At 38.7% G+C, this 26,021-nt stretch overlaps 7 protein-coding genes and 1 long non-coding RNA gene across 9 annotated transcripts; 5 read left to right on the top strand and 3 right to left on the bottom strand.

The window, feature by feature from the left end:
- Nucleotides 1-1,533: 1,533 nt before the first annotated feature.
- Nucleotides 1,534-2,477, bottom strand: LOC107496132 (uncharacterized). Its single transcript, XR_008001304.1, has 3 exons — nucleotides 2,338-2,477; nucleotides 1,737-1,771; nucleotides 1,534-1,654 (listed from the first exon to the last, which is right to left on the bottom strand). It is a non-coding gene; the product is annotated as an uncharacterized LOC107496132 (long non-coding RNA).
- A 1,143-nt stretch (nucleotides 2,478-3,620) lies between these two features.
- On the top strand, nucleotides 3,621-5,099 carry LOC107496202 (UDP-glycosyltransferase 71A15). Its single transcript, XM_016117410.3, has one exon. The coding sequence runs from the start codon at nucleotides 3,681-3,683 to the stop codon at nucleotides 4,968-4,970; it is 1,290 nt and encodes a 429-aa protein (XP_015972896.1). The 5' UTR covers nucleotides 3,621-3,680; the 3' UTR covers nucleotides 4,971-5,099.
- Nucleotides 5,100-8,678: 3,579 nt separating this feature from the next.
- LOC107496079 (uncharacterized) lies at nucleotides 8,679-10,715 on the top strand. The gene has a single exon (XM_016117275.3). It carries the CDS (start codon nucleotides 8,846-8,848, stop codon nucleotides 10,559-10,561), a length of 1,716 nt encoding a protein of 571 aa, XP_015972761.1. The 5' UTR covers nucleotides 8,679-8,845; the 3' UTR covers nucleotides 10,562-10,715.
- A 153-nt stretch (nucleotides 10,716-10,868) lies between these two features.
- On the bottom strand, nucleotides 10,869-14,465 carry LOC107496080 (oxygen-dependent coproporphyrinogen-III oxidase, chloroplastic). The gene is made up of 8 exons (XM_016117276.3): nucleotides 13,658-14,465; nucleotides 13,512-13,587; nucleotides 13,231-13,325; nucleotides 12,566-12,649; nucleotides 11,672-11,759; nucleotides 11,435-11,559; nucleotides 11,238-11,336; nucleotides 10,869-11,129 (listed from the first exon to the last, which is right to left on the bottom strand). Exons 1-8 carry the CDS (start codon nucleotides 14,201-14,203, stop codon nucleotides 11,061-11,063), a joined length of 1,182 nt encoding a protein of 393 aa, XP_015972762.1. The 5' UTR covers nucleotides 14,204-14,465; the 3' UTR covers nucleotides 10,869-11,060.
- Nucleotides 14,466-15,633: 1,168 nt separating this feature from the next.
- LOC107496078 (uncharacterized) lies at nucleotides 15,634-17,658 on the top strand. Its single transcript, XM_016117274.3, has 4 exons — nucleotides 15,634-15,801; nucleotides 15,976-16,130; nucleotides 16,710-16,835; nucleotides 17,103-17,658. Exons 2-4 carry the CDS (start codon nucleotides 15,977-15,979, stop codon nucleotides 17,318-17,320), a joined length of 498 nt encoding a protein of 165 aa, XP_015972760.1. The 5' UTR covers nucleotides 15,634-15,801; nucleotide 15,976; the 3' UTR covers nucleotides 17,321-17,658.
- A 961-nt stretch (nucleotides 17,659-18,619) lies between these two features.
- LOC107496077 (chlorophyll a-b binding protein 8, chloroplastic) lies at nucleotides 18,620-19,964 on the top strand. Its single transcript, XM_016117273.3, has 3 exons — nucleotides 18,620-18,855; nucleotides 18,947-19,008; nucleotides 19,147-19,964. Exons 1-3 carry the CDS (start codon nucleotides 18,715-18,717, stop codon nucleotides 19,760-19,762), a joined length of 819 nt encoding a protein of 272 aa, XP_015972759.1. The 5' UTR covers nucleotides 18,620-18,714; the 3' UTR covers nucleotides 19,763-19,964.
- A 783-nt stretch (nucleotides 19,965-20,747) lies between these two features.
- On the top strand, nucleotides 20,748-23,272 carry LOC107496076 (transmembrane 9 superfamily member 12). Its single transcript, XM_016117272.3, has 2 exons — nucleotides 20,748-20,871; nucleotides 21,154-23,272. The coding sequence occupies exon 2, from the start codon at nucleotides 21,181-21,183 to the stop codon at nucleotides 23,188-23,190; it is 2,010 nt and encodes a 669-aa protein (XP_015972758.1). The 5' UTR covers nucleotides 20,748-20,871; nucleotides 21,154-21,180; the 3' UTR covers nucleotides 23,191-23,272.
- Nucleotides 23,252-25,994, bottom strand: LOC107496075 (phenylalanine ammonia-lyase class 3). Of its 2 annotated transcripts, none has more exons than XM_052251440.1 (3): nucleotides 25,853-25,994; nucleotides 25,142-25,599; nucleotides 23,252-25,051 (listed from the first exon to the last, which is right to left on the bottom strand). In XM_052251440.1, exons 1-3 carry the CDS (start codon nucleotides 25,871-25,873, stop codon nucleotides 23,323-23,325), a joined length of 2,208 nt encoding a protein of 735 aa, XP_052107400.1. In that variant the 5' UTR covers nucleotides 25,874-25,994; the 3' UTR covers nucleotides 23,252-23,322. The 2 variants fall into 2 exon arrangements, with proteins under 2 accessions (XP_052107400.1, XP_015972756.1); XM_016117270.3 differs by having other exon boundaries at nucleotides 25,142-25,642; nucleotides 25,853-25,923.
- Nucleotides 25,995-26,021: the final 27 nt, after the last annotated feature.

The raw sequence follows: 26,021 nt of genomic DNA on the forward strand, positions 1-26,021 counted from the left end.
TGAATGTAATGTATTAGTTTTGATTGATTATCTGGAATTTATAGCAGACGCTCGGGTGTAGATCAGAGCTTTCTTTGGGTGTATTTGTTTCGGTAGTGTGGGTGTATTTATATTTATGGCTTTTTCTGTTATTTTAGCTGAGTTATTGTCGTTCGGGTGTATTATATCAGGCATGATTGTGTTTTTAGTTTTTTTGTGACGGTGTATTCTGCAGCATGTGTGTTTACAACTTATGGCTTTTATTGTCATTTTAGTTGAGTTGGTGCCGTTCAGGTGTATTATATTTGAAATAGTTGGGTGTATTTATAGTTTTTGACATGGTGTATTCTTCAGCCTCTCTCTGTTGTTGATGACCAGTTTGTTTCGAAGGTTGGAATGACCTTTACCACCCTTGAAGATGCTGGAAAATTTTACAGGAACTACGCCAAGGTTGCAGGTTTTTCTACAAGAGTTCGGAGCACAAATAGGAAGGGAAACGAGATTAAGAACCAATTGATTACATGTAGCAAAGAGGGAAAATAGAAATCTAAAATATCTCAAACAGCATAGAAAACTAAGCATGTCCATTCATCGTACAATAGAGAATAACGAGGAGGCTGATATTAGATTAAGCAAAACTTACCAATCATTTGTTGCGGCTGCCGGGGGTCATCGCGAGTTAAATTTTATTGAAAATGATGTGATGAATTACATTACGAGAGAAGTGCGAGAAGTGTGGATGTGCTTAAAGACTCATTTGATAGGAATTGAAATGATTTTCTACTGAATTTTGGTCTTGTGGACAACAAGTGGCTTTCAGGTAATGTTTGTTTAAAATCTGCAACAGAGGTGTAAATTTAATTTTTTTCGGGTGTATTTATAGTTTGTGTTTGGGTGTATTCTGCAGATCTCTATGAAGACCGTCATATATGGGTTCCAATCTATCTAGATCACCACTTCTGGACAGGGATGAGAAGCTCACAAAGGAGCGAGAGCATGCATTCTTTTGGGTGTAAAAGCAGTGTTCTTTTGGGTGTATTTCTGAATTTTCTTGTATTTCACATTTTACATATATATACATATATATACTTCAGAATCTTGTTTTTATGTTATAAAATACTGTTTTTTTTACAACGGTTTAAGGGTTTTAGGTATTAGGGTTTAGGATTTTAGGATTTACGGTTTAGGTTTTAGGGTTTACGGGTTAAGGGTTAGGGTTTAGGTTTTAAGTGTTTAGGGTTCAGGATTATAGGGATAAAGCATCAGGGGGATAGATTTTTGGGTGTATATTCAACTTTCTTTGGGTGTAAAAAATGGCAGGTTATGAGTGTATATTTGGTTTGATGTTTTCCTTCATATTATTGTACTTGTAATTCATACATTTTGAATACAGCAGAGAGAGTTTCATTATTGAAAGAAATTTTATAATAAACTGAATTATAATTGGAAAATTTTTACAGCATGTGTTCAATTTGTTACAGGACTATATAACATTTACATTAATCATTGTCAATATCCTTAGAATCTATCTGACAATTTGGTGATGCACCCTTAGCGGCGGGATGTGCATCAAGCCACCAAATCCCAAATTCCTCACAATTATTTTCTTCTCCTCACTCATGTTTCTGAATTTATCACTTAAGAGATGTGTTGCACAATTAAGGTCTTTGGTTTGCTGTAAACAAAAATAAAATTATAGTCAGATATATTTCTATTATATAAAACTGATTTCATGTAAGACATATATTTGTTCTTACATTTCTTCCAGGTTGGTTTCTCGCTGCCATTTTCTCTGAAATGAAAAATACACCCAAAGATATCAGTAAGATACACCCATATATATGAGTCAGATACACCCATTGATAACAGTAAGATACACCCATATATATCAGTCAGATACACCCATAGATATGATTTAGATACACCTATATATATCAGTCAGGTATCACTCAAACATGCATCAATATCAAGCAACATTACAAGGTCAAGCAATATACACCCATGGACAAGCAAATATAAGCAAGTGCTGACTATTACAGTATATCAGTTCAGAAATATACACCCAACATTTTATGCCATATACACCCAACAAATTACTCCATATACACCCACCAAACTACGGAATATACCCCCAAAAATCAGTTACCAGGAGAACTAGAACAACAAGAACAGTAACACCTACAAGAACGAAGAAGAACAGTGTAACATAGAAGCAAGAATAACAGTAAAACCTAGAACATTATAAACTGTAAAATGAGACGTAGAGCAAGAAGAACAGTAAAAGGTACAACAACGTAGAAGAACAATAAAACCTAGTTCGAAATCTAGAAAATATATAGGAATGGTAATGTAACGTACCTTGAGTATTATAGCTTTGTTTTCTCTGGAGATTCTTGATCGAGAGTTTTATGGTGTGTTGATGGAGTTTTCGAATGTTAGCAACGAGTTGTATATCTTGAGTTTCGAATGTTGCTCGAAAATGGAAGGGTTGTGTTTTCTCTGAATGGCTTTGAGAAGTGGAAGAAGTGGAAGAGTCTGCCATTAAGGGGCGGTTTACGCGAAGAGAAGCGTAATAGTTTGAGTGGGAGCGCGTGAATGTTACGCTCCATTCAATATAATTAGTGCGCGTGTGGAATGTTTGTGGACTGGGAACTTGTAACACTTGTAAGGCCTTATTGCTTGTATGTGTAGCAAGCCCGAAGAAGATAATATTATATATAAAGTCGTTGTTTTAAAATTGTTATTATATCATACAAGAATCATTCTATTTATAGAAATATTACCAATTAATTTTATAAATAGGCCAATTCTCCTATGCTTTTAATTTTAGTGGCGAAATTGTCAAAGTTACTTTTTGTAGTAAGTTTTAAATATTAAAAAATTGATTATTTTTATATTTTTTAATTTAAATATTATTTTTTATCTCTTTTTAGTAAATTAGGCAAATGTATATAGACACCATAGCATACACTAAATAAATATTCTATTTACTAATTATTGATTATTATTAACTTAACTCTCGATACTAACAATTCTAATAATATTTTAATAATATTAAAATATAAAAATAAATTTTATATATTTATATATATAACTAAATTTGGTGTATACTAATACTATATGAGCAATGTTAGGGGGCCAGCATTTTTTGTGTTTTTTAACCATCAAGTAGCCATCTAGAATGTTTTTAATGGTGTGAGATTAAATCCAATGGTGTAGGATCATTCAATTTTCTCTTGATGGTTAAATGCTGGCCAAGTTTTCAAAAAACTGCTGGCCCCAAGACTTCCCATACTATATTACGGTGAAAAGTGAATATTCCCGAGAATCTTGATAAAATAAGCTAAGCCTTAATTAAGAAGTAACCGTGCAGAGATGATCCCGACAGGCAAATATGGGACCGGATATGAATGATGAGAGTGAAGCAATAGTTAAAAGTATCCACTAATATTATATACGGTTAGGATGGATGTTATCCTTTTGGTAGAAGGAACAAGGAACTGAGGAAGGGACAAGAAGCTCATGATACATGGTCCACAACGGACAAGCAGCCGGAGCGAGGCAGGTTCACACTCTAATTTCCACACACGTTGATTGACCGTTGAAAAACAAGGATCCTATATATAGAGATCTCACAACTCACATTATTTGCAGCTTGTTAAAATAATAATAATTAAGCCGATCGAGTGAGAGTGGTAACGATGAGCAACAAGAAAGCAGCACAAGTGGTGTTGGTGCCTTCTCCAGGCCAAGGTCATCTGCTCTCCACCCTGCAGTTCGCCAAGCTTCTGGTGAACCACGACCACCGTCTCACCGTCAATATCATGCTTTTCAAGTCCCCTGTTGACTCCAAAACCACATCTACAGCAACAAACTCCCTCCACTCTGAGTCCCACCGCATAAACGTCATTAACCTGCCCGACTACACTCCCAAGCCGCCCTCATCAGACTCCGAGAGAGCCTCCTCCATGGACGCTCTCATCGATTTCATGAAGCCCCACGTCAGAGAAGCCGTCACCAAGCTCACTGGCTCCCCCTCCGCCCCACCACTGGCCGCCTTCGTCCTCGACATGTTCTTCACCTCAATGATTGAGATTGCCAAGGACTTCCGTGTCCCTGCCCTCGTGTTCTTTACCTCTGGAGCAACCTTCTTTGGCATGACCCTTCACATGCACACGCTCCGTGTCCGGGACAATCTGGTAGCCTACGAGTGGGAGGACTCCGATTCGGAGTTGACCATCCCCACTTTCGCAAACCCATTCCCGTGGAGAAATATGCCCACTTTCCTCACGCGAAAGCAATGGGACCCGATTTTCATGTCGTATGCCAGCGGCCTCAAAGAAGCTGATGCTACTTCCTCCGTAGTGTTTCTCTGCTTCGGGAGCAGAGGTTGGTTCCATCAGGAGCAGGTCAGGGAGATCGCGCGGGCTCTCGAGGACAGTGGAGCCCGCTTCCTCTGGTCCCTGCGCAAACCCCCACCTGAGGACTCTTTCATGGGCGCGCCATCTGATTACTCTCTCCCTGAGCTCACAGAGCTTCTGCCTCATGGGTTCCTGGACCGGACGGCAGAAGTGGGAAGAGTCATTGGATGGGCCCCTCAGGCCCAAATTCTGGCTCACAAAGCCACGGGTGGGTTTGTTTCTCATTGCGGCTGGAATTCTACGCTGGAGAGCATATATTATGGTGTGCCCATTGCGGCATGGCCGCTCTATGCGGAACAGCAATCCAATGCATTTCAGTTGGTGCGTGAGCTGAAGCTGGGTGTGGAAATTTCGTTGGAATTCAAGCATGAGTTGATGTTTGGGACTACCCGGGTGTTAAGTGCGGAGAAGATCGAGAAAGGAATAAGGAATTTGTTAACAGATGCGGAGGTGAGGAAAAGAATGAAGGAGATGAGTGAAAAGTCTAGGAGTACTATGAAAGAGGGTGGATGTTCATACTCTCATTTGGGGCGTTTGATTGATTATTTAATGGATAAAGTTAGTGTATGAATCAAAACTGCTCTTGTAAGTTGTAACCATCATATCCAGATGGAATTCACAATGCAATCATACGCCGTCTCAGCTCTTTCATTTTGTTATACACACCTCATTCTAAGTTAACAAAGCCATTTTGGTTTATTTTTCTTTGTTTTGAATGGTTAGCTGCAAGAGTTATGTGCTGCAATCTTCACTCACTAATCCCTTTCCTTGTTATGAGCCTCTGTTTCATCAAGTTCTTTGCCTAGAAATGTACGTTAAATATAAGGTGATTTATATGCTGTCTAAATTTTAGACATGGAATTTGAAAATGGTGATATTACCATAAAAATTAGAGTAAAGTATCGTTTTTATCTTTAATATTTGGATAAATCTTAAAGCTGTTGTTAACGTTTTGATCGTTCTAATTAAATTTTTAACATTTTAAAATTGACTCAATGTTAAGGAATCTCTTAACAGAATTGACGGCATGATAAAATTGAGACGATTTTAAAACGTTAGGGACTTAAATAGGACGAAAACGTTGGAGACAAAAACGATACATAGAAATAAATTTTAATTTTATTCTTTAATAATATCAATTTTTTATGATACATAATATTCAATTTTTTTAATCACATCTAAATAAATTACACTTAATCACATTACTTTTATTTTAAATATTTTTTTTATAATTTTACACTTAAAGTTATAAGTTACTATAATAATATAAAAAATTTATTTAGAATGAAAGTAACGTGATTAAGTGTAATTTACTTAGATATGATTAAAAAATAATTTAATATTATGTACAGTAAAAATTGATATTATTAAAAGATAAAACTAAAATTTATTTCTATGTATCGTTTTTGTCTCCCAACATTTTCGTCCTATTTAAGTCCTTAACGTTTCAAAATCGTCTTAATTTCATCTAGCCGTCAATTCTGTTAACAGATAACGACAGGACAACATTGACAACATTGAGTCAATTTTGAAACATTAGAGACTTAAATAGGACGATTGAAATGTTAGGGACAACTTTGGAACTTATCCTAACTGTTAGAAACAAAAGCGATACTTAACTCTAAAAATTATAATTATCTTTATATAAAGATGTTTTTTTTATTATTAGAAGGTGAATTGTAAAGTTTGATTTTAATATGTAAAAAAATATTTTTTTTTAAAACGTGGCTAAACAAAAAAATACATTTTTAACACAAAAATTTTCGTAAAATATTTTTAATATCTTCATTTAAGTAGATGCTTTTAAAAATATAAGAGTGAATCTTATCTTTTTCTATCCTTGCTTTTAGCCAATATAGGCAAAAAATTATAGATACTAAAAAATTCTCCTAACTAATATATTGTATTTATATGTGCTGTATGTTATGTGTTCTATTTGTTTCTATTCTGGCTACATTTTCTCGATTTTTGTTGAGATTTGCATTTAGGCTTGGCTTAATAGAATTTTTATTTTTTAAAAAATTATAGTATATATATTTAATAAATTAAATTAAAAAATTTTTTAAAAAATATAAGTAATAATAATTATATTTGATAAAATATTTTAAAATTAAAAAAGTATAAAAATAAATATAAATATAAGAATTAAATTTAATAATTAAGTAATGTATAAAATTATATTAGACATTTTAATTTTGATAAATCAAATCAATTTAACACTAATGATATTAAATTTGACTAAGAGTTATTATATGATAGACACTTAAAGTATATGACAAAACATAACCAATTTATAAGTTTATTTTTCAATATCTAATAAAAAAAAGATTGTTTTGTTACTTAATATTATCATTACTATTGTTATTTAATATCAAATAGTTGTAGGTTGTTAGTGAATTGAGGTGTACAGAATTAGTTAGCGTGACAATAATTTTATATAGTTGTAGTGTAGTTATAAATAGATAATTATAAAGCTTGTATTTTTTGAGCTCTTTATTAATATAAGTTTCATTGTCTAATTTCTCCTTTTCTTCTCTAATAATATGTTCTTCTCCAATCTCATATGCATTTTTTTCACATGGTGCGGTGAATGTGGATAGAAGAACATGAAAATTGCATGTTGAAGAATAGATAACTTGTTCTCTAATTCACGATCATTTGGCGTGATTTGAGAAAGATTGAAGAGTCTAACTTCACGACCGAAACAATTTCTCTGAGTAGTAAAGCTGGGGACATTGAGAATTGTGTTGGCTATTGCAACAGTCAAGGACTGACATCTCAAACAAATTGATGTAAACACAGCCTTCTTGCATGGAGAACTTGAAGAAAAAGTTTATATGCAGGTTCCCCCAGACTTAGAAGTTTCATCAGGGTAGGTTTGTAAGCTTGAGAAGTCCTTGTATGGACTGAAATAAGCAAGTTGACACTAAAACTATAAACTAAAATCTATCTTTGTTTGAGATGAATTACATTCAATACAAATTAGATTATAGTTTATTTACCAAACAGACTTTCATGATATTTACAGTAATTCTTGTGTATGTGGATGACTTAGTATTGTCGGATGATGATTTAAATGAAATATTTTCAAAAAAAATCTTTTTGACAGATTCAAAATAAAAGATAAATAAATTTTGAAATATTTCCTTGATTTGTTTGTTCGAAATTGGATTTAAAAGTTATAAACTTGTCACCACTCCCATTAACTGGATTGTGCTAGAGCCAGGTGCAGATCTATTTTTGCATATTATTCTAGGTATTGGATTGTGCTGGGTTAGGTGCAGATCAACTTCTGCATATTGTTTTTATTTAGGACCCTCTTTAAATTGTTCTTAATATTATCATTGCCACTGCTGTTATTTAATATCATAACGTAACACTTTTAGTATCAAAATACTACCGTTAAATCATAGTATGCTTGATGATGACGATTCTAGACATTACACCCATACACATACACTACATACGCACACAACACACATACATTGCATGAGCACTCATTATGAATTCTTAAATAACATCCAGTCTTAGCTGGAACTTAAACCCCAATGCAATTTGCAAGAGACATATAAATACGTCATCTGTACTAGGCCTTTGTTGCGTGGTCTCAATTAAGTTTATATGCGAACAAAGAAAACTCTGCTTTTAAGTTTTTGGTTTTTGGACATAATGAAGGAAATCTAATTGAAGGCTATGTTTTTCTTGGGCTATGAGGAGCCCAACAGAAGCACAGCCTCAAGAGGCCCGTTTTCTTTGAACTAATATGTGTCTTTGTAGTTCCAAAGTGTGCTTTCTAGTTGAGCCCGTATTGAATGACCGCCTGTATCCTTAAAATAAACAAGTACCAGACCAAAAAAGAAAAGAAAAAAAAAGTAGAGAGGCTGCAATTAGTGGAGTTTAAAAATCCGGTGAAGTTTTGACCAAAAAAAAAAAAATCCGGTGAAGTGCATGAGTTTGGTTCTGATTCAGAAGGGCAGTCATTGTCATGGAATCAGTTGTAATTTGTAAAGTGCATCCGACGTAGAAGCAAGCAAGTATATAAGGGAGAATCCATGCACTGACCCCATTGGCACCACACTAAGCAGAGAAAATAATACCATTGTTCAACTCATAAACTATTGGAGTACAAGTTGAAGTGAACTATTTAATTTAATGTATAAAGATGAAGTAAATATAATCGATTTGGAAATTAGAAAAAGCGAGTCAAAATGAATGAATAAATTATGGCGGTAATAATAATATAAATGAAATAGGAATTAAGAAGAAATGGCGGGTATTTAGAATCCCAAAGCAAAAGGAAAGGGGGATGGAATTTGGAATAAAGAAAAGATGGGTGAAGCGGTGAAGATAGCAATTAGGAAGGCGCTGAGATTCCCATCCCAAAGTGAGTCAGATAGCCACACCCTAAGCATTAATAATGTGAGAGCAGAATAGTATTTGCCAGAATGGAGAACGAGATGCAACAGCTGCTTAGCATGGGCTTCCCCAACGAGCTAGCCGCCCAAGCCTTGGCTGCCACCGGCGGCAGATCCACTGTCAAAGCCACCGAATGGATCCTAACTCACAAATCGAACCCTTCAGCTTCCCCACCGCCGGCGCCCACGCAACCTAAGATCGAACGGTTTTTCCACTCGCACTCGAAGCAAGAAGGGCAAGCAATTGATGTTGAGCAACAGCAACACGACGAGGCATCCCCACTCTCAAAACGCCAAAGAACACTACCCTCCTCAAATCCCAATCCCAATCCTAATCCTAATCCTCAATCTTCCTTCTTCTTCAACCCTCTTCGCCCTTCCAAGAAGAACGCCCACGAGCCCCTATACGAGCGCCTCCGCCCCAGAACCCTCGACGACGTCCTTGGTCAAGACCATCTCCTCTCCCCCACTTCCCTCCTTCGCTCCGCCATCCACCGCAACCGTCTCCCTTCCATCCTCCTCTGGGGTCCCCCCGGCACCGGCAAGACCACCATCGCCAGAGCAATCGTCAACTCCTTTCCCCATCAACAATGCCCTTGTTATCGCTTTGTCTCCTTATCCGCTGTCACCAGCGGCGTCAAAGATGTCCGGGACGCCGTGGACGAGGCCAGAAAGCTGAGAGTGAAGAGCAACCAGAGAACCGTTCTGTTCGTGGATGAGGTTCACAGATTTAACAAGTCCCAGCAGGACTCTTTCTTGCCCGTCATTGAAGATGGCAGCATTGTCTTCGTCGGAGCCACCACCGAGAACCCTTCGTTCCACTTGATCACCCCTCTCTTGTCTCGCTGCAGGGTCCTTACCCTTAACCCTCTCAAGCCCCACCATGTTGCCTTGCTTCTCAGAAGGGCTGTCAATGACTCCGACAAAGGGTTGACTCACAGCGCTGGTTGTCAGGTTGATGTGAGCCAGGATGTTCTGGATTTCATAGGAAACAACTGTGATGGGGATGCTCGTGTCGCCCTGAATGCTCTCGAGATAGCTGCTGTTACTGCTGCTGCAAGGCTCCAACAACCTGCTAACCAATCCAAAGAGGAGCAACAGAAGGCTGCTGCTGCTGTTGCTGTTACACTCGATGACGCAAAGGAGGCACTTCAGTGCAAGCATCTTGCTTATGATAAAGCTGGGGAAGAGCACTATAATCTGATCAGCGCACTCCACAAATCCATGAGGGGGAGTGATGCCAATGCAGGGATTTATTGGTTGGCAAGAATGTTGGAAGGAGGGGAAGAGCCTCTCTACATTGCGCGCAGGCTCATAAGGTTTGCAAGTGAGGATGTTGGTTTGGCTGATCCCTCAGCTCTCAATCAGGCTGTTTCTTGCTATCAGGCCTGCCACTTCCTGGGAATGCCAGAATGCAATGTCATTCTTGCGCAGTGTGTCGCCTACTTGGCATTGGCTCCTAAATCTGTCTCTGTTTACAAAGCAATAGGTGCTGCTCAGAAGGTGGTGAGGGAATCTGTTGGGCAGAATGAAGGGGTGCCCCTTCATCTCAGGAATGCTCCAACCAAACTAATGAAGGACATTGGATATGGCAAGGGATACATATACCCTCCAGACAACCCTTCAGCAACACAGAGCTATTTGCCGCCCTCACTCGCAGGCTACAAGTTCCTTGATTGGCCTACCAGGACTGCTTCTCCTGATGAAGCAAATCCTCCATCCACATCTGGGTCTGGCAGTATATAGCGTTCGAGGGACTCTCTTCTTTTTGGTATATAAATGTGCTACCCACTTTTTTGTTTATTGACATTACTAAGAAACATGTCAACGGCAGCAATGCCAAATTAGAATGTGCATCTACTTGCTCGGGACCTATATACAAAATCCTCATTTTAATGAACCGAGTTTATTTCATTTTCTGTCTCATCACTAGATTAATCAAGTTTAAGTTTTGCTCAAATGAAGAGGCAGTCTTTGCATTATTATAACATTGTTAAGCATATTTTGGATAGGTAAAGGATAATGGTTGGTACTGCTACAGATAGAGTTTAGATATTTCATATTTGTAATTTTCTCCATTTCACCCTCTACAAAAAATGAAACTAGCAAAACGTTTAATTTGAATTCAGTGTACAAGCTAGAATTGTATTCGTTGTAACAAGAACTTGATATACACCGAAAGAAGAAACAAGCTCTCTGGTTAATAAACAACGAAGCAAATTAGGGGCATTGCTAAGTCCATAAATTACACCCACTCCTTGGGGTTGATGCAGGCATCCAAGAGTTTCCATTCTTCACTTCCCTCCTCTGGTTTCTGAGCACAAAAAGATAACACCATTTCAGTATCGATTTCATAGATAGAAAATTAAGAGATACAAAATATCCAGTGTATTTAAAATAAGAAAAGAATCTACAATCTTACATGATCATATTCCCATCGAGCAGTCAGTGGGAGAGATACAAGAATACTCTCTATTCTGCCTCCTGTTTTAAGCCCAAATGTGGTACCCCTATCGTATACCTGTTGCCATAATTTTGATTAATCGAATGTCACCTTGAATTGAGAAAGAATAGAGCCTTGTGTGTGTGTATTAGAAAGATTGAACTTTAATACTATACCAAATTGAATTCAACGTATCGTCCCCTTCTCAATTGTTGCCATGCTTTCTGCTGCTCCGTAAAGGGCAAATCCTTCCTTCTCTCTATGATAGGAATATATGCAGGAATAACAGAGTTTGCACATTCTGCAAGAAAAACCATAGTTTAAACAAGCATGAAACAGGAAGGGAAAAAAAATGAATGAAATGTCTTTCTAGTTAGAAGCATCCATTTATACATGCAAATGCAAGCAATTACCGGTCGCGAAGGAAAGAAGCATCTCCTGATCGTAGTCATTCAGATCATCAAAAAATATTCCTCCCAGTCCTCGCCTTTCACCTCGATGCTGAATGTAGAAATAAGAGGCAAAATAAGGAAAAAAATCAACAGAATATGTCATGCACCTAAAAGTTCAATTATGCCCACACACACTGAATCAACTCTATCATGCACTTAAAGTTCAATTATAGACACACCTTGAATCTACTCTAACCCCCAAAACTTGACAGAACACTTACAGGAGCGATCTAGTTACATATTATACAGGCTCCCTTGTTATGCTGAAAATGGAACCACAATGCATGATGAGTAATAGACTATAAGAAGGTAAATACAGTGGAGTTTTTCAATCCCAATATTGTCAATGAGATCCGACCTGTGTATTTGCATTTTGAGTTTCTAAACCAAATCAATCGTGAATAGATATATCAAGTTTTTGTTCCTCATATATATATTCCTGTGTTATTATACTTATTCTCCCTTCACACACTAGTATATAAACTCTCCTTAATATAACCTCATCAGCTCGATGTACTTTTTCATGCAATAGTACCATCTCTTGCTACCACTTGAATCTACTCTTCTTCCCATTCCCTTGTCTGATTCTCACCAACAGTTATCGGTATTCACTATTTACTACCATTTCGTTCCCCATTTTGTATTATCCACACACAAAGTTAATCAAAATTAATGATGATGATTGATGGACAGACAAAAGGATTTCAAGTATACTCTTTTATTATAGGTTATTGAAATGAACAACTGAATAAGTAGTACATACTTTTAATATGTTTGTTTATTTTCTGTTTGTCAAATAGAACCTAAGACTACAACTAAACCAATACTTATTTCAAAATGAATTAAGAGTCATACCTTGATATAGAAGTAGTCGTCACACCATTTCTTGAAGCGGGGGTAAAAATCAGGATTGAACTTGTCACAGGCCTTTTTTTGAGTCTGTAATTTCAGCACGATAGAAGTAAATAAGTTGCTCTTGTTTCAACAAGAATAAGCTCACACTTTTTTCTTTTAATCTTCTTTGAGTGGGGGAGAGGGGAATATACCGTAGCAAATGAACCTAATGCTCAAGTGCAAGTTTCCAAAAGGGCAAAAAAAATCCTCTCATAAGAATTTTAAGTAAGCATCAAACGGATGGATTTCTCTTTCCTTGTCAGGGTTTGTTGTAAATAAAATAGAATTATGTAAATTGATCTGATTGCAGAATTCTCAAGCATTTGCATGCAGAAACCCTCAATAGTAGCAGCAAAAGAAACTAGTACCACTAAAGAAGGCTGTTTTAGATGCCTTATTTACGAAAAAAAAAACTAGCTATAGGAATCAGATTCAGGTAAACCCATCCAACACTTCAAATCTATCTATAAAAAAAAACATAAGAAGCAATACATGAATGTGAAGTGCCATTTTAAAACAGCAGAACTATGGTTCATTAGTGTTTTACTTGACTTATTTTCTCCCTAAAATTCTAAATCTAAATCACAAAAATGTCATGAACTAATATTTTTGCATTGAGAATATACCGAATGGAAGTGTTTAACATCCTCCTCGAAAATGTAAGCAGGAGTCAAGTCAGTCCCCCCGCCAAACCACCACTGCCTAGGTGCTCCGGGAGCATCTGTAGAATTCAACAGGGTTACACAGTCAGTGGCAGCAAATTTATGCAGATACTTATTTGCAAGACAATTACCTTAGAAATTGGCATATGTAAGATTTTGAGCTATATGACAACACTAGTAATAATGGCATGAGAAACAGCTCCGAAATAAGAATGCAAAATCATAATCTGCAAGGGCGCCATTACCTTTAGGAGCCTCAGTTTCAAAATAGCGATAATTGAAATGCAAGGTTGGGGCAAATGGGTTCTTCGGATGCAAAACCTGAACAAAGGTTGATGTCATTGCCCATTCCATCTGAAATCGAAAAGAATTGAATGGGGGAAACACTTACGGAGCTGATTCCAGCGGCGAAGAAAGGGATAGGACCAGGCTTCTGGTCAGGAGAAGCGGCAGCTTTTGCAGCGCGGTAAGCTTCTGGCGGCATGACGCCGTAAACAACGGAGACATTAACTCCAGCCTTCTCCCAAACGGCGCCGTCCTGGAGAACCCTGCTGATGCCGCCACCGCCGCCGGGCCTGGACCAAACGTCCTCCTTGAAGTTGGCCCCGCCGTCGGCGGCCTCAAGGGCGGTGCAGACGGTGTCCTGAGCTTCTCTAATCATCTTCTCGAAGCGGGCCCTTACAGAAGAGGAGGAGGAAGAAGAATGGGCCTGATCGTCGGATTCTCTGAGAAAGGTGTCTGGGCGGTGGGCTTCTGGCGTCTCTTTCTCGATGGAGACGGCAGCTCTGACTGGTGGTCTGCTCCGGAGATGGAGCATTTTGGGGTTCCACGTGGGCTTAGCGAGGAATATTCCAGATGGAGAAGAGTATGTAGTAGTGAAGGGGAGTGCGGTTAGAGAGTAAGAAGGAGCTGACGTAATTGGTGCAGAATGAGCCATTGCTGTGAGTCAGATCGGATGAATAATGATAAGGTGATCCCCTTTTCTGCTTCTTTATCGTCTAATCTATTTTCCTTCCCTTTTAATACAACACAGTATTATATATACTCTCGCTCATAGGGGGTCTTGTGGCACTTCGTTTCTACATTCCAGCAGCGTTTAATACCGTTAGAGCCGGAAACAACAATGGTTTCAACCATTCAACTACTCTCAAGAGTCAATGCCATCAAAATTAATAATTTTAATTTAGGTTTTGCAAATAAAATGTTAAAATATTATCACTTAACATGGACACGATCAATGAACAAGCTAGAATCTTAATACAAGCCTAACTTAGCAAGAATGTCTTGCTCGAGCCAATCAAGGGGCTTGTGTGCTGAGATCAGCTGGGAGTAGAGTTAGTTTTCTGCCATTAATCAACCTATTTAGAAGTGAGCTAACATCTCAATATTTATTTAACACTTGTTTTCTCTTCTCTCCCTCACGGCCGATACACCGGACCACCCGTTTCAGTTAAATTTCCCCTGCATGGATTACATTCCTACCACCCTCGCCCACATTCGCAGTCTGACTATAATTGTTGTGTTTCTTAGTTACAAAGCAATTATCAGTTTTCTTTTCCCGCATTGGCAGCTTTGTTGCTTTATTGATTTATCTTTTCTTATTCTCTTTTTTCCTTTTGTCTACTAAATCACAAAATTGACCATTTTTAGTCCTTGCCAATTTGTTTTGCTAAGTGATAATATTTGCAGGTTAAATGCTGATACACAAAAAAAAGCTATATGAACAACTATTGTTATACAATCAAGGTATATATAATGTTTTTCAACGAATTATAACTTAAATAATATTGTCTTCTTTCTTTATTTAGAGGTTTCGTATTCAACTTTCACCTCAAATTAAAAAAAAAGGTATATACAGTATTTACGTTTACACTTAAAAATATATCTATATGTAAATATATAAACTACCATAAACAAAGTTAATATGTTTACTTATTTAGAATATAATTTATTGATATGATAAAATGTAGTGATTCGATGTTATAAATAGTAACTTAGAAGAATTAGTTATATTTTTGTTGCTTAAGGTATTATAAAGTGAGTCGGTGATAATTTATCATGATTAAATTTTCTTAGTTATTTACTTATTTAGAGGTTTCGGTTTGTTAATAAATCCTTGTAGGATCTCTGTCTGTTTGCTTATAAATTTTTGTAGGCTACTATATTTTATAGTCAAGTAATAAACTCTAATAGTTACATCATTTTACATAAATTTAAAAGAGGATACAAATGTAACGAAATTTCATCAATCTCAACCAGATTGATTTCAATTTTTATAAATATCCAATTTTATTAGTCTCATTTTAATTTCTGACCCCAAAAGGGTAAGAAGAAAACATAATTTAGATACGAAAAGAAGCTGAAAATAGAATGGGGCTTGTAAAAAGTCAAAATAATCCCTGATTCTAGGTTTAAAAATGTGTCACGCTTATTCTCCACCGCCACGCCACTCCACTTGTGTTTCTCTGGTGGTGCTGTTCCTTCTGATTCCGAAGCGACACTCAGCCCCTTCTCTCAGATTCAAACTCTTTTCAGGTACGGACGGCCCTTTTCTCACGCTCCATCGCAACTTCACTCCTATCCATTAATGTCTGTGCCAGCCGAATCTTATTTATCATGGCGCCTGGTTTGGGATTTGGGAAGGGTTGAATTTTATGGTATTGAATTGTTGTTTCCTGCGATGAGCATATTCCATGTTTCCATTTGTAGAATGGGAGCTGGGCGTGAAGTCTCAATCTCACTCGACGGAGTGAGGGACAAGAACCTAATGCAGCTCAAGAAGCTCAACATAGCTCTTTTCCCTGTTCGTTACAATGAAAAATACTATGCCGATGCACTTGCTTCCGGTGAATTCACTAAACTAGGTTCGTTTCATGCCCAAGCATTATATGCAAATCTTCATAGTTTCGCTGCTATATCGTTTTTTATTTTGGTTTGAATCCAGTCCACTGTAGCTTAGCTAATGTAATGCTAACTAATCATTTTTATTTTGGTTTGTTAAGTGTGCTCATGGTTTGAGGGACTTCTATTTCGTTCCTCATTCATTTCAAGATGTTTGTTACTTTTAATTAGTCATCTTCCTTATCCATGCTTCAAACAGTGTACAATCTACATTGTCATTTTTATTTGAATACAGAACCCTTTCCTTTTTTGTTTGGTAGATATAATATATCTGAATAGTACAGTTTAGGATTGCTTCAAACACCCTTTAATGTAGTATTTATACACCGAATATTCTTAGGACTAAGTTTGATATCCAAGTTCTACTTGAATGACTTTCTTTTAGTTGCACACCAATAAGGTTGATATACCTATCATTCAATTCATTGCTATACAAATACATGAAACCTGTAGAATGTGTTAACGTTTCCATTAATGTAGCGTGTGCTCAATATTGGATACAACAATAACCCAGCACTTGTTTTGTTCGTACTGTTTTTCAGCATACTACAGTGACATATGTGTTGGTGCAATTGCATGCCGGCTTGAGAAGAAGGAAAATGGGGGACAAATCCGGGTTTACATTATGACTTTAGGTGTTTTGGCACCTTACCGTGGGCTTGGTATTGGTAAGGAAGAATTTCAATATCTTTCCCTTGTGCTAACTGGAGGTTTATTTGATCATTTTCATTATAATGTGTGTGCAAATTATCACAACACCCAATTAAGCACCATAGTGCATAACTGCATATGAGAAACATATCAGTTTTTTTCTGCCGACCCTTTTTTCTTTATTCAAAATTTATCTCCCTTCAAACTTGTTATCTACATGATTTATTTTTTTTTTTATCAAACAAAGGTTGATTGAGGCAAGTTCTGTAATTGGTTTTATGCAGGAACAAAGCTCTTGAATCATGTACTTGATCTTTGCTCCAAGCAAAACATTTCTGAGGTTTACTTGCATGTGCAGACAAATAACGAAGATGCCATAAACTTTTATAAGAAATTTGGGTTTGAAATCACAGAAACAATCCAGAACTATTATACAAACATCACACCACCAGACTGCTATGTTCTTACAAGGCATACAGTTCAGAGCCCAACAAAGAAATAGCATTTCAGTGCCATTTATTTTCGGTGAAGACATAAGAGATTTGCATTTGTTATTGGATTTTTGCCATGGATGTATTATAAGCTTTGCCATTTCAATGGCTAGGTTTCAAACGGTAAAGTTATCTCAAAAAAATAGAAGCATTTGGAGATCTATTGCTAAGGTACTATCTAATTACCGACGTCATTTTCGTAGCTATCTTCGGTCTTCCTCCCATCTTCTCATTTTCCCCAGAATAGTGTTGAATTTGAAATTTGAGTCTCTTTGGCTATCCGATTATCTAAAATGGAGGTCCAAAAAGAACAAACACATCGTCAAATGCCATTTTTCTTTGAATTGCATCTTATAAATGTATATGCGACCCCAGCTGTTTTTGCATCTGCTTGATCTGGCTCCACTAAAACATGTTATGAATATTCGAAAATCAACACGAGTGCTATATCCAGGGATAATAATAATTTCTTCTTGGATGTTTCAACTTCAATATATCCGTAACGCTGAAAGTTGTACCCTCTTTGCTTAAGGATCTGCTGCATATTTTTTAATGTTTGGTTGACAACCGTGCTATTTGGAACAGCCTGGATTGATTCTGTGGACTAAATACAGAGTGTTATTGACCTTGGTTGGATATTCAGATGATGAGTGAGTTCGATTTTGGGCAGAATATAGAATCGCATGAGCAATCTTTACTGCTGCAAATTTTAAGAAATCCACAGAAGTGAGGATACATTGAGTTCCATTGTATTTTAGTTTAGTTGATAAATAAAAATTACTTAGGAACCTGATAATATATCTCTACCGTCAAATACAACACTACGAGCATAATGAAATTGAATCTAATAATGGTAGTATTTAATAGAAATTAAAAATGTAAATTTTCTTTTGCCTTTTAGCGACTCTTTTTTGGGTAATTAATCCGAGAAGGACAAGAAAGAAGCAACATATAACACCATCTTCACATTTAATATGTTATGCTGTTGAGAATTTTCTTCTACTTCGTTCCGCATAAATTTTGAGGCAAGAAAAAGAGCAAGTGGTAAAAAAAATTCCACGTAGAGCGAGAGAGCTATCAACACGGGATACAATGAAGCCAACACACATACATAGAAGGAAACAAAAACGAAAACAATATCCCTTATCGGATTCATGAGATTACGTGTATAGTGTTGGTTGGAGAAGTAGATCATAGGCTCATCCACACAATATTACACGACACATGGACCAGGAAGTTGCATTGGTGGGGGCCTCAAGTAGTGGCTTAGCTCGCTCCATATCTCCATGCCTCGTGCTTATTGGAGGATACTTGAGATATCATTCTTTCTTAATCCTCCTCCTCACCAGAATCTAACATTTTAGAACAAAACTCTCTTTGGCCGCAGCAAAGAAGCACCAGTATCATGGCTGCACAAGCTCTGGTATCATCTTCATCTCTTACCTTCTCAGGCGAGGCTGCAAGGCAGAGCTTTGGATCAAGACCCAATGGATTCTCCAAAAGGGCCTCCTTCTTAGTCAGGGCATCTTCCACTCCACCTGTCAAGGTCATCCTCCTTCAATGCTCCTCTGTTTTATGTGCTTGTTTTAATCGAAATGCATACTAACAAAGCCTTATGTGTTTCGTTTGGAGTTCAGCAAGGAGCAGACAGACCCTTGTGGTTTGCATCAAAACAGTCTCTCTCTTACTTGGATGGCAGGTAAAGTTCCATTCTGCTTAGACAAATGTTTTATGAGGCTAATAACCTAGCAATTCTACCACTCTTTGTTACTGGTCTACTTGTGTGTATTTATGAATAGTAGAATTATAATTGGGTATCATTGTCATGACTTTGCAGCCTCCCCGGTGACTATGGATTTGATCCACTTGGACTTTCAGACCCTGAAGGAACAGGAGGGTTCATTGAGCCGAGATGGCTGGCATACGGAGAGATCATCAACGGTCGTTACGCAATGTTGGGTGCAGTCGGTGCCATAGCACCCGAGATTCTTGGCAAGGCTGGTCTGATACCAGAGGAGACAGCACTGCCATGGTTCAAGACCGGTGTGATCCCACCTGCAGGAACATACAACTACTGGGCAGACCCTTATACACTCTTTGTCTTGGAGATGGCACTCATGGGATTTGCAGAGCACAGAAGGTTCCAAGATTGGGCCAAACCTGGCTCCATGGGAAAGCAATACTTCTTAGGACTGGAGAAGGGTCTTGGAGGTTCCGGTGACCCAGCTTACCCCGGAGGACCTTTCTTCAACCCCCTTGGTTTTGGCAAGGATGAGAAATCCTTGAAGGATTTGAAGCTCAAGGAAGTGAAGAATGGGAGGTTGGCCATGTTGGCAATCTTGGGTTACTTTGTTCAAGGTCTTGTGACAGGAGTTGGCCCTTACCAAAACCTCCTTGATCATCTGGCTGATCCCGTGCACAACAACGTATTGACCAGTCTTAAGTTCCACTAAAATGTATTGTATATTTTACAAGAAATCTTTTGTTACTCTTGGTGGTTGTTGTTGTCCAGTTGTTGCCATTAGCAAAAATCACTATCACCAATAACCTTTTGTATCTCTTTTCACTCTTTCGTGACTGTGGCCTCATTTGGACATTCCATGGTGTAGCCTTGTAAGAAATGACATGTTAAACAACTACAAACATTATTCATCATCGTGTGGGTCGCAGCTGCTACTTTCTGTTGCTCAGACCTTTAGCTGTTCCTAATCCTTAATTATGGCACAAGCAAAAACTCTCATGCAAAATGTTTTAAAGCTGTGATTTGCGTAGAGTATTATTTTTAAACTAAACATGTTATCCATTCATATCATCAGTTGCAAGTAGTGTGAATGAATGGGTGTGAAAGTGTAAAAACAAGAATTGAACCTAAAATGGATTCAACTGTCTGTTAATGTTCAGCCCAACTACAGAAATATGAAATGCCATCAAGGCATCAAGTCACAAGTATCATATATTTGCCGCCAAGGAGGTCCATTTTAGTTTGAAGATAAAATTATGCTTTATAACTTCTGAAAATGTTAGCATTCTTCATTTTTTTTTGTCTTTATATAAATTAGGCTTTTTTTGAAACAAGATAAATTAGTTAACTAGTAGAAATTAAAATCAGAAAACGGAAAAACTTTTGTCTTTTACAATTTTACCAATTGATTGAGGATAATTTGATAAACAAAAAGGGATTTTCCCAATAAGCGGTGTCTGAGTGTAAAAATAGAAAAAATTTTAAATAAGCAGAAGAGTGTACCTTTTTCTTTGGTATTTTCAATAATATTTTTGGTGACAAAGAAAGTATACTATTTAGAAGATCTAAATAAATAATCCAGTTTCTGTCTTATTTTTTTCAAAAGCATTACAAATACGTGGCAAGTAGTAGCATAAAATTAGGAGAGACAATTTTATTTATTTAAATAAGATAGCGTAAGTGGTGTTGATCCACGTATACAGACATCTTTTGTGTTGCTGCAAACCTGCAATGGTTCTTCGTTGTGAATTCGCTTTGGATTTGGTTCTTACTTAGCTTCTAATAATCTGCTGTGTGAGATCTCCTTCGCCAAACTCCATGGTTAGTCATATTTCCTTTCACGTCTCTTTCTCTGTCATTGAAATTTGTGTTTGTTCTTGCTACTTCCTACGATTTTTGCTGTAAATGATCCCGGATCAAATGCCACTGTGTGCACATACATATATAGAACGGTTTTTCATGTTGATTTCTCGTTCGCAACTAACGGATCAGATTTAGGATTTCTACATTACAGTCCTTATAGTTTATGGATAGAGAATATTGAATACGTATATGTGGATTTAGCATGTTAGAATGTTGATATATAATTGTCTTGTATTACAGAATTGATGGTGTTGTGATGTGAAAGAAATGCAAATGGAGTTAGCAAGTGTGAGAAAAGGGTGGTTGATGTACTGGAATTGGGTTTGGGTTTGGGTTTGGGTTTGTGTTGAAAGGACGAATGGATTCTATCTGCCGGGAACGTACATGCACACATACTCAAATGGAGATGAGATATATGCGAAAGTGAATTCAATGACGTCCATCGAGACAGAGCTTCCATTCAGCTACTACAGTCTCCCTTATTGCAAGCCCAGAGGCGGCATCAAGAAAAGTGCTGAGAATATCGGAGAGCTTCTTATGGGAGATCAGATCGACAACTCTCCCTATCGTTTCCGCATCAATATCAACGAGTCACTCTACCTCTGCACTACACCTCCCTTGAACGAAAAGGAAGTCAAGCTCCTCAAACAGAGAACTCGCGATTTGTATCAGGTCAACATGATCCTTGACAATCTCCCTGCCATGAGGTTTGCCATGCAAAACGGGGTTCAGATCCAGTGGACAGGCTTCCCCGTCGGCTACACGCCCCCGGACGCCACCGCCGACTACATCATCAACCATCTCAGGTTCACCGTCTTGGTCCATGAATACCAAGGGGGCGATCTTGAAATTATTGGCACCGGGGAGGGAGGTCTGGGAGTCATTGCCGCCGATCCTGACAACAACGACAAGCCATCATCCCCGCCGGGATATCAGATTGTTGGCTTTCAAGTGGCTCCCTGCAGCATCAAACGCGATCCTCAACTCATGACAAAGCTTCACATGTATGATAACATCTCCACCATCACTTGCCCCACGGGCCTAAGCAAGTACCAAATAATCAGTGAGAACGAGAGGATATCATTCACCTACGAGGTTGAGTTTGTCAAGAGCGACATAAGATGGCCGTCGCGTTGGGACGCTTATTTGAAGATGGATGGTGACAGGGTGCACTGGTTCTCCATCTTCAACTCACTCATGGTCATCTTTTTCCTCGCCGGCATTGTCTTCGTGATCTTCTTGAGAACCGTGAGGAGGGACTTGACCAGGTACGAGGAACTGGACAAAGAGGCTCAAGCTCAAATGAACGAGGAGCTCTCCGGATGGAAGCTAGTTGTGGGGGATGTATTTAGGGAGCCTGAACACGCGACGCTTCTGTGCGTGATGGTTGGCGATGGGGTCCAGATTCTTGGCATGGCTGCCGTTACCATTGTGTTTGCGGCGTTTGGGTTCATGTCTCCAGCTTCTAGGGGGATGCTGCTAACGGGGATGATAATTCTATATCTGTTCTTGGGAATCGGAGCTGGATATGTGAGTGTGCGAGTGTGGAGGACCATCAAGGGAACAACGCAAGGGTGGTGGCGGATTTCGTGGTTTGCTGCATGCTTCTTTCCAGGAATTGCTTTCGTGATTCTAACTGCAATCAACTTTCTGTTGTGGGGCAGCAAGAGCACTGGCGCTATTCCGATTTCCTTGTACTTTAAGCTGCTCTTCCTGTGGTTCTGCATCTCAGTGCCGCTCACCCTTGTGGGAGGATTTCTGGGGACGAGAGCGAAGGAAATCGAGTATCCGGTTAGAACGAATCAGATTGCAAGGGAAATTCCAGGAGGAAAATATCCATCGTGGATTCTGGTAGTGGGAGCAGGGAGCCTCCCATTTGGAACCCTGTTCATAGAGCTGTTCTTTATCATGTCGAGTATATGGCTAGGCAGGTTCTATTACGTGTTTGGATTCTTATTGATAGTAATGCTATTGCTGGTGATGGTGTGTGCAGAAGTGTCAGTGGTGCTGACGTACATGCATCTGTGTGTGGAAGATTGGAAGTGGTGGTGGAAGGCGTTCTTTGCATCGGGTTCTGTGTGTTTGTACGTCTTCATGTACTCCATAAACTACCTGGTTTTCGACCTTCAGAGTCTGAGTGGACCTGTCTCCGCTATGCTTTATATTGGATATTCACTTCTCATGGCACTTGCAATCATGCTCGCCACTGGCACCATTGGCTTCCTCGTCTCCTTCTACTTTGTCCACTATCTCTTCTCATCCGTCAAGATTGATTGACCTTCTCTTTTTGTCTAATTCTTCATACTTGAAACAACTTTTATTTTCTTGCTATTAGAAATTAAAATCATACATTTCTTTATTTGATAGTTAAACTAAATTCAACACTAGTGACAAGTACAAACTGGAAAGCTAGAAAACTGAAACGGGAACCCCGTTCCATTCTTTGAGACAGTCTAGAATGGAGTCAAAAATCTTTCCTTGACAAATTGCTGTAAATACTTTCTCGAATTCTTTGTCTGGTGAGGCAGTCTTCTCGCCGGTGAGCAACCCTATTCCGAGCTCTTCCCTCACAAACTTATACAAAAGGTATGATCTGCATTTTGCAATTCTATTTGGAACTGTTGGATTCCCATTCTCATAAGCCACCCTTGCACTTTCAACCTCATTTGGTAACATACTCTTCAACTCATTCTCAAAAGCTCCAATTTCCTCAAAAACTACGCTCGCATTTTTCTTCCCGCTGATGGCACTCGCCTGTGCTTCCTCATAAAGTATTTGTTTCAATTTTGGCATCAATGGATATCTAACATTGAAGGGATCATCAATATAGGAGAATACATATTCTCTATCAACTACTTTGAGCAAATCTCTCTCACATGATCCAAACAAATCCGTGCTTAATGTCTTCTTTGCAACTCCGCTTATAGTATCCTTGATTGTGCTCTTCAAAATTTCCTCCAAATGCCTCAAGTCAATAGCTTGGCAAAGCGCAACCAAATACGTGGAGCACATTAGCTTCAATATCTCCACAGCTTCTACGGTTTTCCAAGCAGAAATTAACCCCAAGGAATTCACATCTTGGTTATGTTGCTCAGCACTTTGCACGTGGTTGGTTACTGGGTTTGCCAGATATTGAAGTTCAGAGCAATAAGCAGCCATGGCAACCTCAGATGCCTTAAAACCATAATCCAGACTCGGATTTCTGCCGACAGAGAGATTCGATGGCAAACCGTTGTTATACGAGTCATTGACTAGCTCGGTAAATTGGGCAAAGATGAGTTTGCCAATGGAAGCAACAGCTAAGCGTGCATTATCCATCGAAACTCCAATTGGGGTGCCTTGAAAATTGCCACCATTCAAAGCTTTGCTACTAGTGACATCAATCAAAGGATTGTCGTTGACAGAGTTTATTTCCCTCTCAATTGATTTAGTCGAATACCTGATGACTTCAATCTGTGGACCAAGCCACTGAGGAGAAGTTTGGAGAGCATAACGATCTTTTTTAGGTTTCTGCAATGGATCTGGCTGTCGCATTCTGGCTTGTTTGATGTAAGAGCTACCCTCTAAGATGTGCTCCATAATAGCAGCAGCTTCAATTTGGCCAGGATGGTACTTCAGCTTATGTATCAAATGATGTGTAAATTCTGGATTCCCCTGCATAACTTCGGTGAAAACTGCTGACAAAATTTCAGACAATAAAGCTAAGATGTTTGCCTCAAAGAGCACCACAGAAGCTACACTAGACCCCACGGCAGTGCCATTTACGAGGGCAAGTCCTTCTTTGGGTTTCAGCTCAAAGAACCCAGAATGCAGACCTGCTAAATGGAAAGCTTCCTTTGCATCAAGGGACTCTCCAGAGGGTCCGAGGGCTTTGGAGTTTTGCCGGCCAGTTAGCAATGCAGCAATGTAGGAGAGAGGAATCAGATCGCCAGAAGCAGTAATGGTACCGCGTAATGGCAATACGGGGGTGACATTGTTGTTGAGGAGTTTGGTGATAGCTTCTAAGATTTCAAATCTGATGCCAGAGTACCCCTGAAGAAGGGTGTTGACCCTCACAAGCATTGCTGCTCTCGCTGCTGATTTTGGCAGGGTATGGGATAACTCACTCTCATGGCCAAATATTGCACAATTCAAAAACCTGTGCAAAAATCACCCAGAAGAACAATATTAGCAAAGCATTCATATATATGCATCCATCATTTAATTAACAAGAACAGAAAAATCTCACCTAACCATCTCTCTCTGAAGGGCAAGTCCCTGATCGGTTTTTCTGTTGGAGGCAGCGCCAAAGCCAGTGGTAACACCATAGATGGTAATGCCTTTTTCAACGCTGTCCATGATCCACTGGCAGCTGGCCTCGACGCCTGCCCTCGCAGACTCAGCGAGCTCCACCTTGACTTGAGACTCACGCTTGGCAACGGCAGCCACCTGCGACACGGTTAGGGGCTCCCCCGCTCCCATGCAAAGGGCGGACTTCCGGTACTCGGCCACCATGCGTTTGACCTCATGAAAGTGGCTGCCCTTGAGTGAATTCGCTGCTAGGCCCCAGCTCAGGGGGTCAGAGGAAACAATTTGCTTGCCAGCCATCTTCCTTCCTAAACAATTCAGCCTAGGGATGAAATGTTTAAATAGAGAAACATTATTTGGTTGGTGAGTGAGTAGTGACTGCCGTGCACGAGGAGCAAGCTTAAACGAAACGAGTAGGTGGGAGATTACTTTCACGAATACGCTGTTGAACAATTCAGATAGAGTTGGTAATTATTCCTCACTCTATGTTTAATCATTTTAGTTTTTTATTTAGTTACTCCACCTCAGAGACTAAATCTAAATCAATAAACTAGCTTGAAAAAGGTATGTAAATAAACTGAGAGATCGTTTCAAAATTTTCTTCTTAAACTAAACAAAGGAAATTCACTCCAAAAAAGCAGAGCACGCTCACATGGTTGACCGGGTATACCATATGCGTTTGTCGCCTTCGTAGATAGAACCAACTCCGGCTGCTGCTGCATTTGACTTTTCAATTTATTTGTCAAAGATAGCAAAATATGGCCTCTCTACTACTCAAAATTACATACTGCACTAGTAGACATAAACATGTTAATGTTTAA

This window comes from Arachis duranensis, chromosome 7, assembly GCF_000817695.3.
Source record: "Arachis duranensis cultivar V14167 chromosome 7, aradu.V14167.gnm2.J7QH, whole genome shotgun sequence".
Taxonomy (NCBI): Eukaryota; Viridiplantae; Streptophyta; class Magnoliopsida; order Fabales; family Fabaceae; genus Arachis; species Arachis duranensis.

Coding starts and splice junctions, on each gene's coding strand:
- LOC107496075 (XM_052251440.1), bottom strand. CDS start 25,873: ATGGTATACCCGGTCAACCAT. Junction 25,600..25,852: donor TGGTATACCCGGTCAACCAT/GTGAGCGTGCTC, acceptor GTTTCGTTTAAG/CTTGCTCCTCGTGCACGGCA. Junction 25,052..25,141: donor CTTCAGAGAGAGATGGTTAG/GTGAGATTTTTC, acceptor ATTTTTGCACAG/GTTTTTGAATTGTGCAATAT.
- LOC107496080 (XM_016117276.3), bottom strand. CDS start 14,203: ATGGCTCATTCTGCACCAATTACGTCAGCTCCTTCTTACTCTCTAACC. Junction 12,650..13,230: donor ATGTTAAACACTTCCATTCG/GTATATTCTCAA, acceptor CTGAAATTACAG/ACTCAAAAAAAGGCCTGTGA. Junction 11,760..12,565: donor ACGACTACTTCTATATCAAG/GTATGACTCTTA, acceptor TTCTACATTCAG/CATCGAGGTGAAAGGCGAGG.
- LOC107496078 (XM_016117274.3), top strand. CDS start 15,977: ATGGGAGCTGGGCGTGAAGTCTCAATCTCACTCGACGGAGTGAGGGAC. Junction 16,131..16,709: donor CGGTGAATTCACTAAACTAG/GTTCGTTTCATG, acceptor ACTGTTTTTCAG/CATACTACAGTGACATATGT. Junction 16,836..17,102: donor TTACCGTGGGCTTGGTATTG/GTAAGGAAGAAT, acceptor GGTTTTATGCAG/GAACAAAGCTCTTGAATCAT.
- LOC107496077 (XM_016117273.3), top strand. CDS start 18,715: ATGGCTGCACAAGCTCTGGTATCATCTTCATCTCTTACCTTCTCAGGC. Junction 18,856..18,946: donor CTTCCACTCCACCTGTCAAG/GTCATCCTCCTT, acceptor TTTGGAGTTCAG/CAAGGAGCAGACAGACCCTT. Junction 19,009..19,146: donor CTCTCTTACTTGGATGGCAG/GTAAAGTTCCAT, acceptor ATGACTTTGCAG/CCTCCCCGGTGACTATGGAT.
- LOC107496202 (XM_016117410.3), top strand. CDS start 3,681: ATGAGCAACAAGAAAGCAGCACAAGTGGTGTTGGTGCCTTCTCCAGGC.
- LOC107496076 (XM_016117272.3), top strand. CDS start 21,181: ATGCAAATGGAGTTAGCAAGTGTGAGAAAAGGGTGGTTGATGTACTGG.
- LOC107496079 (XM_016117275.3), top strand. CDS start 8,846: ATGGAGAACGAGATGCAACAGCTGCTTAGCATGGGCTTCCCCAACGAG.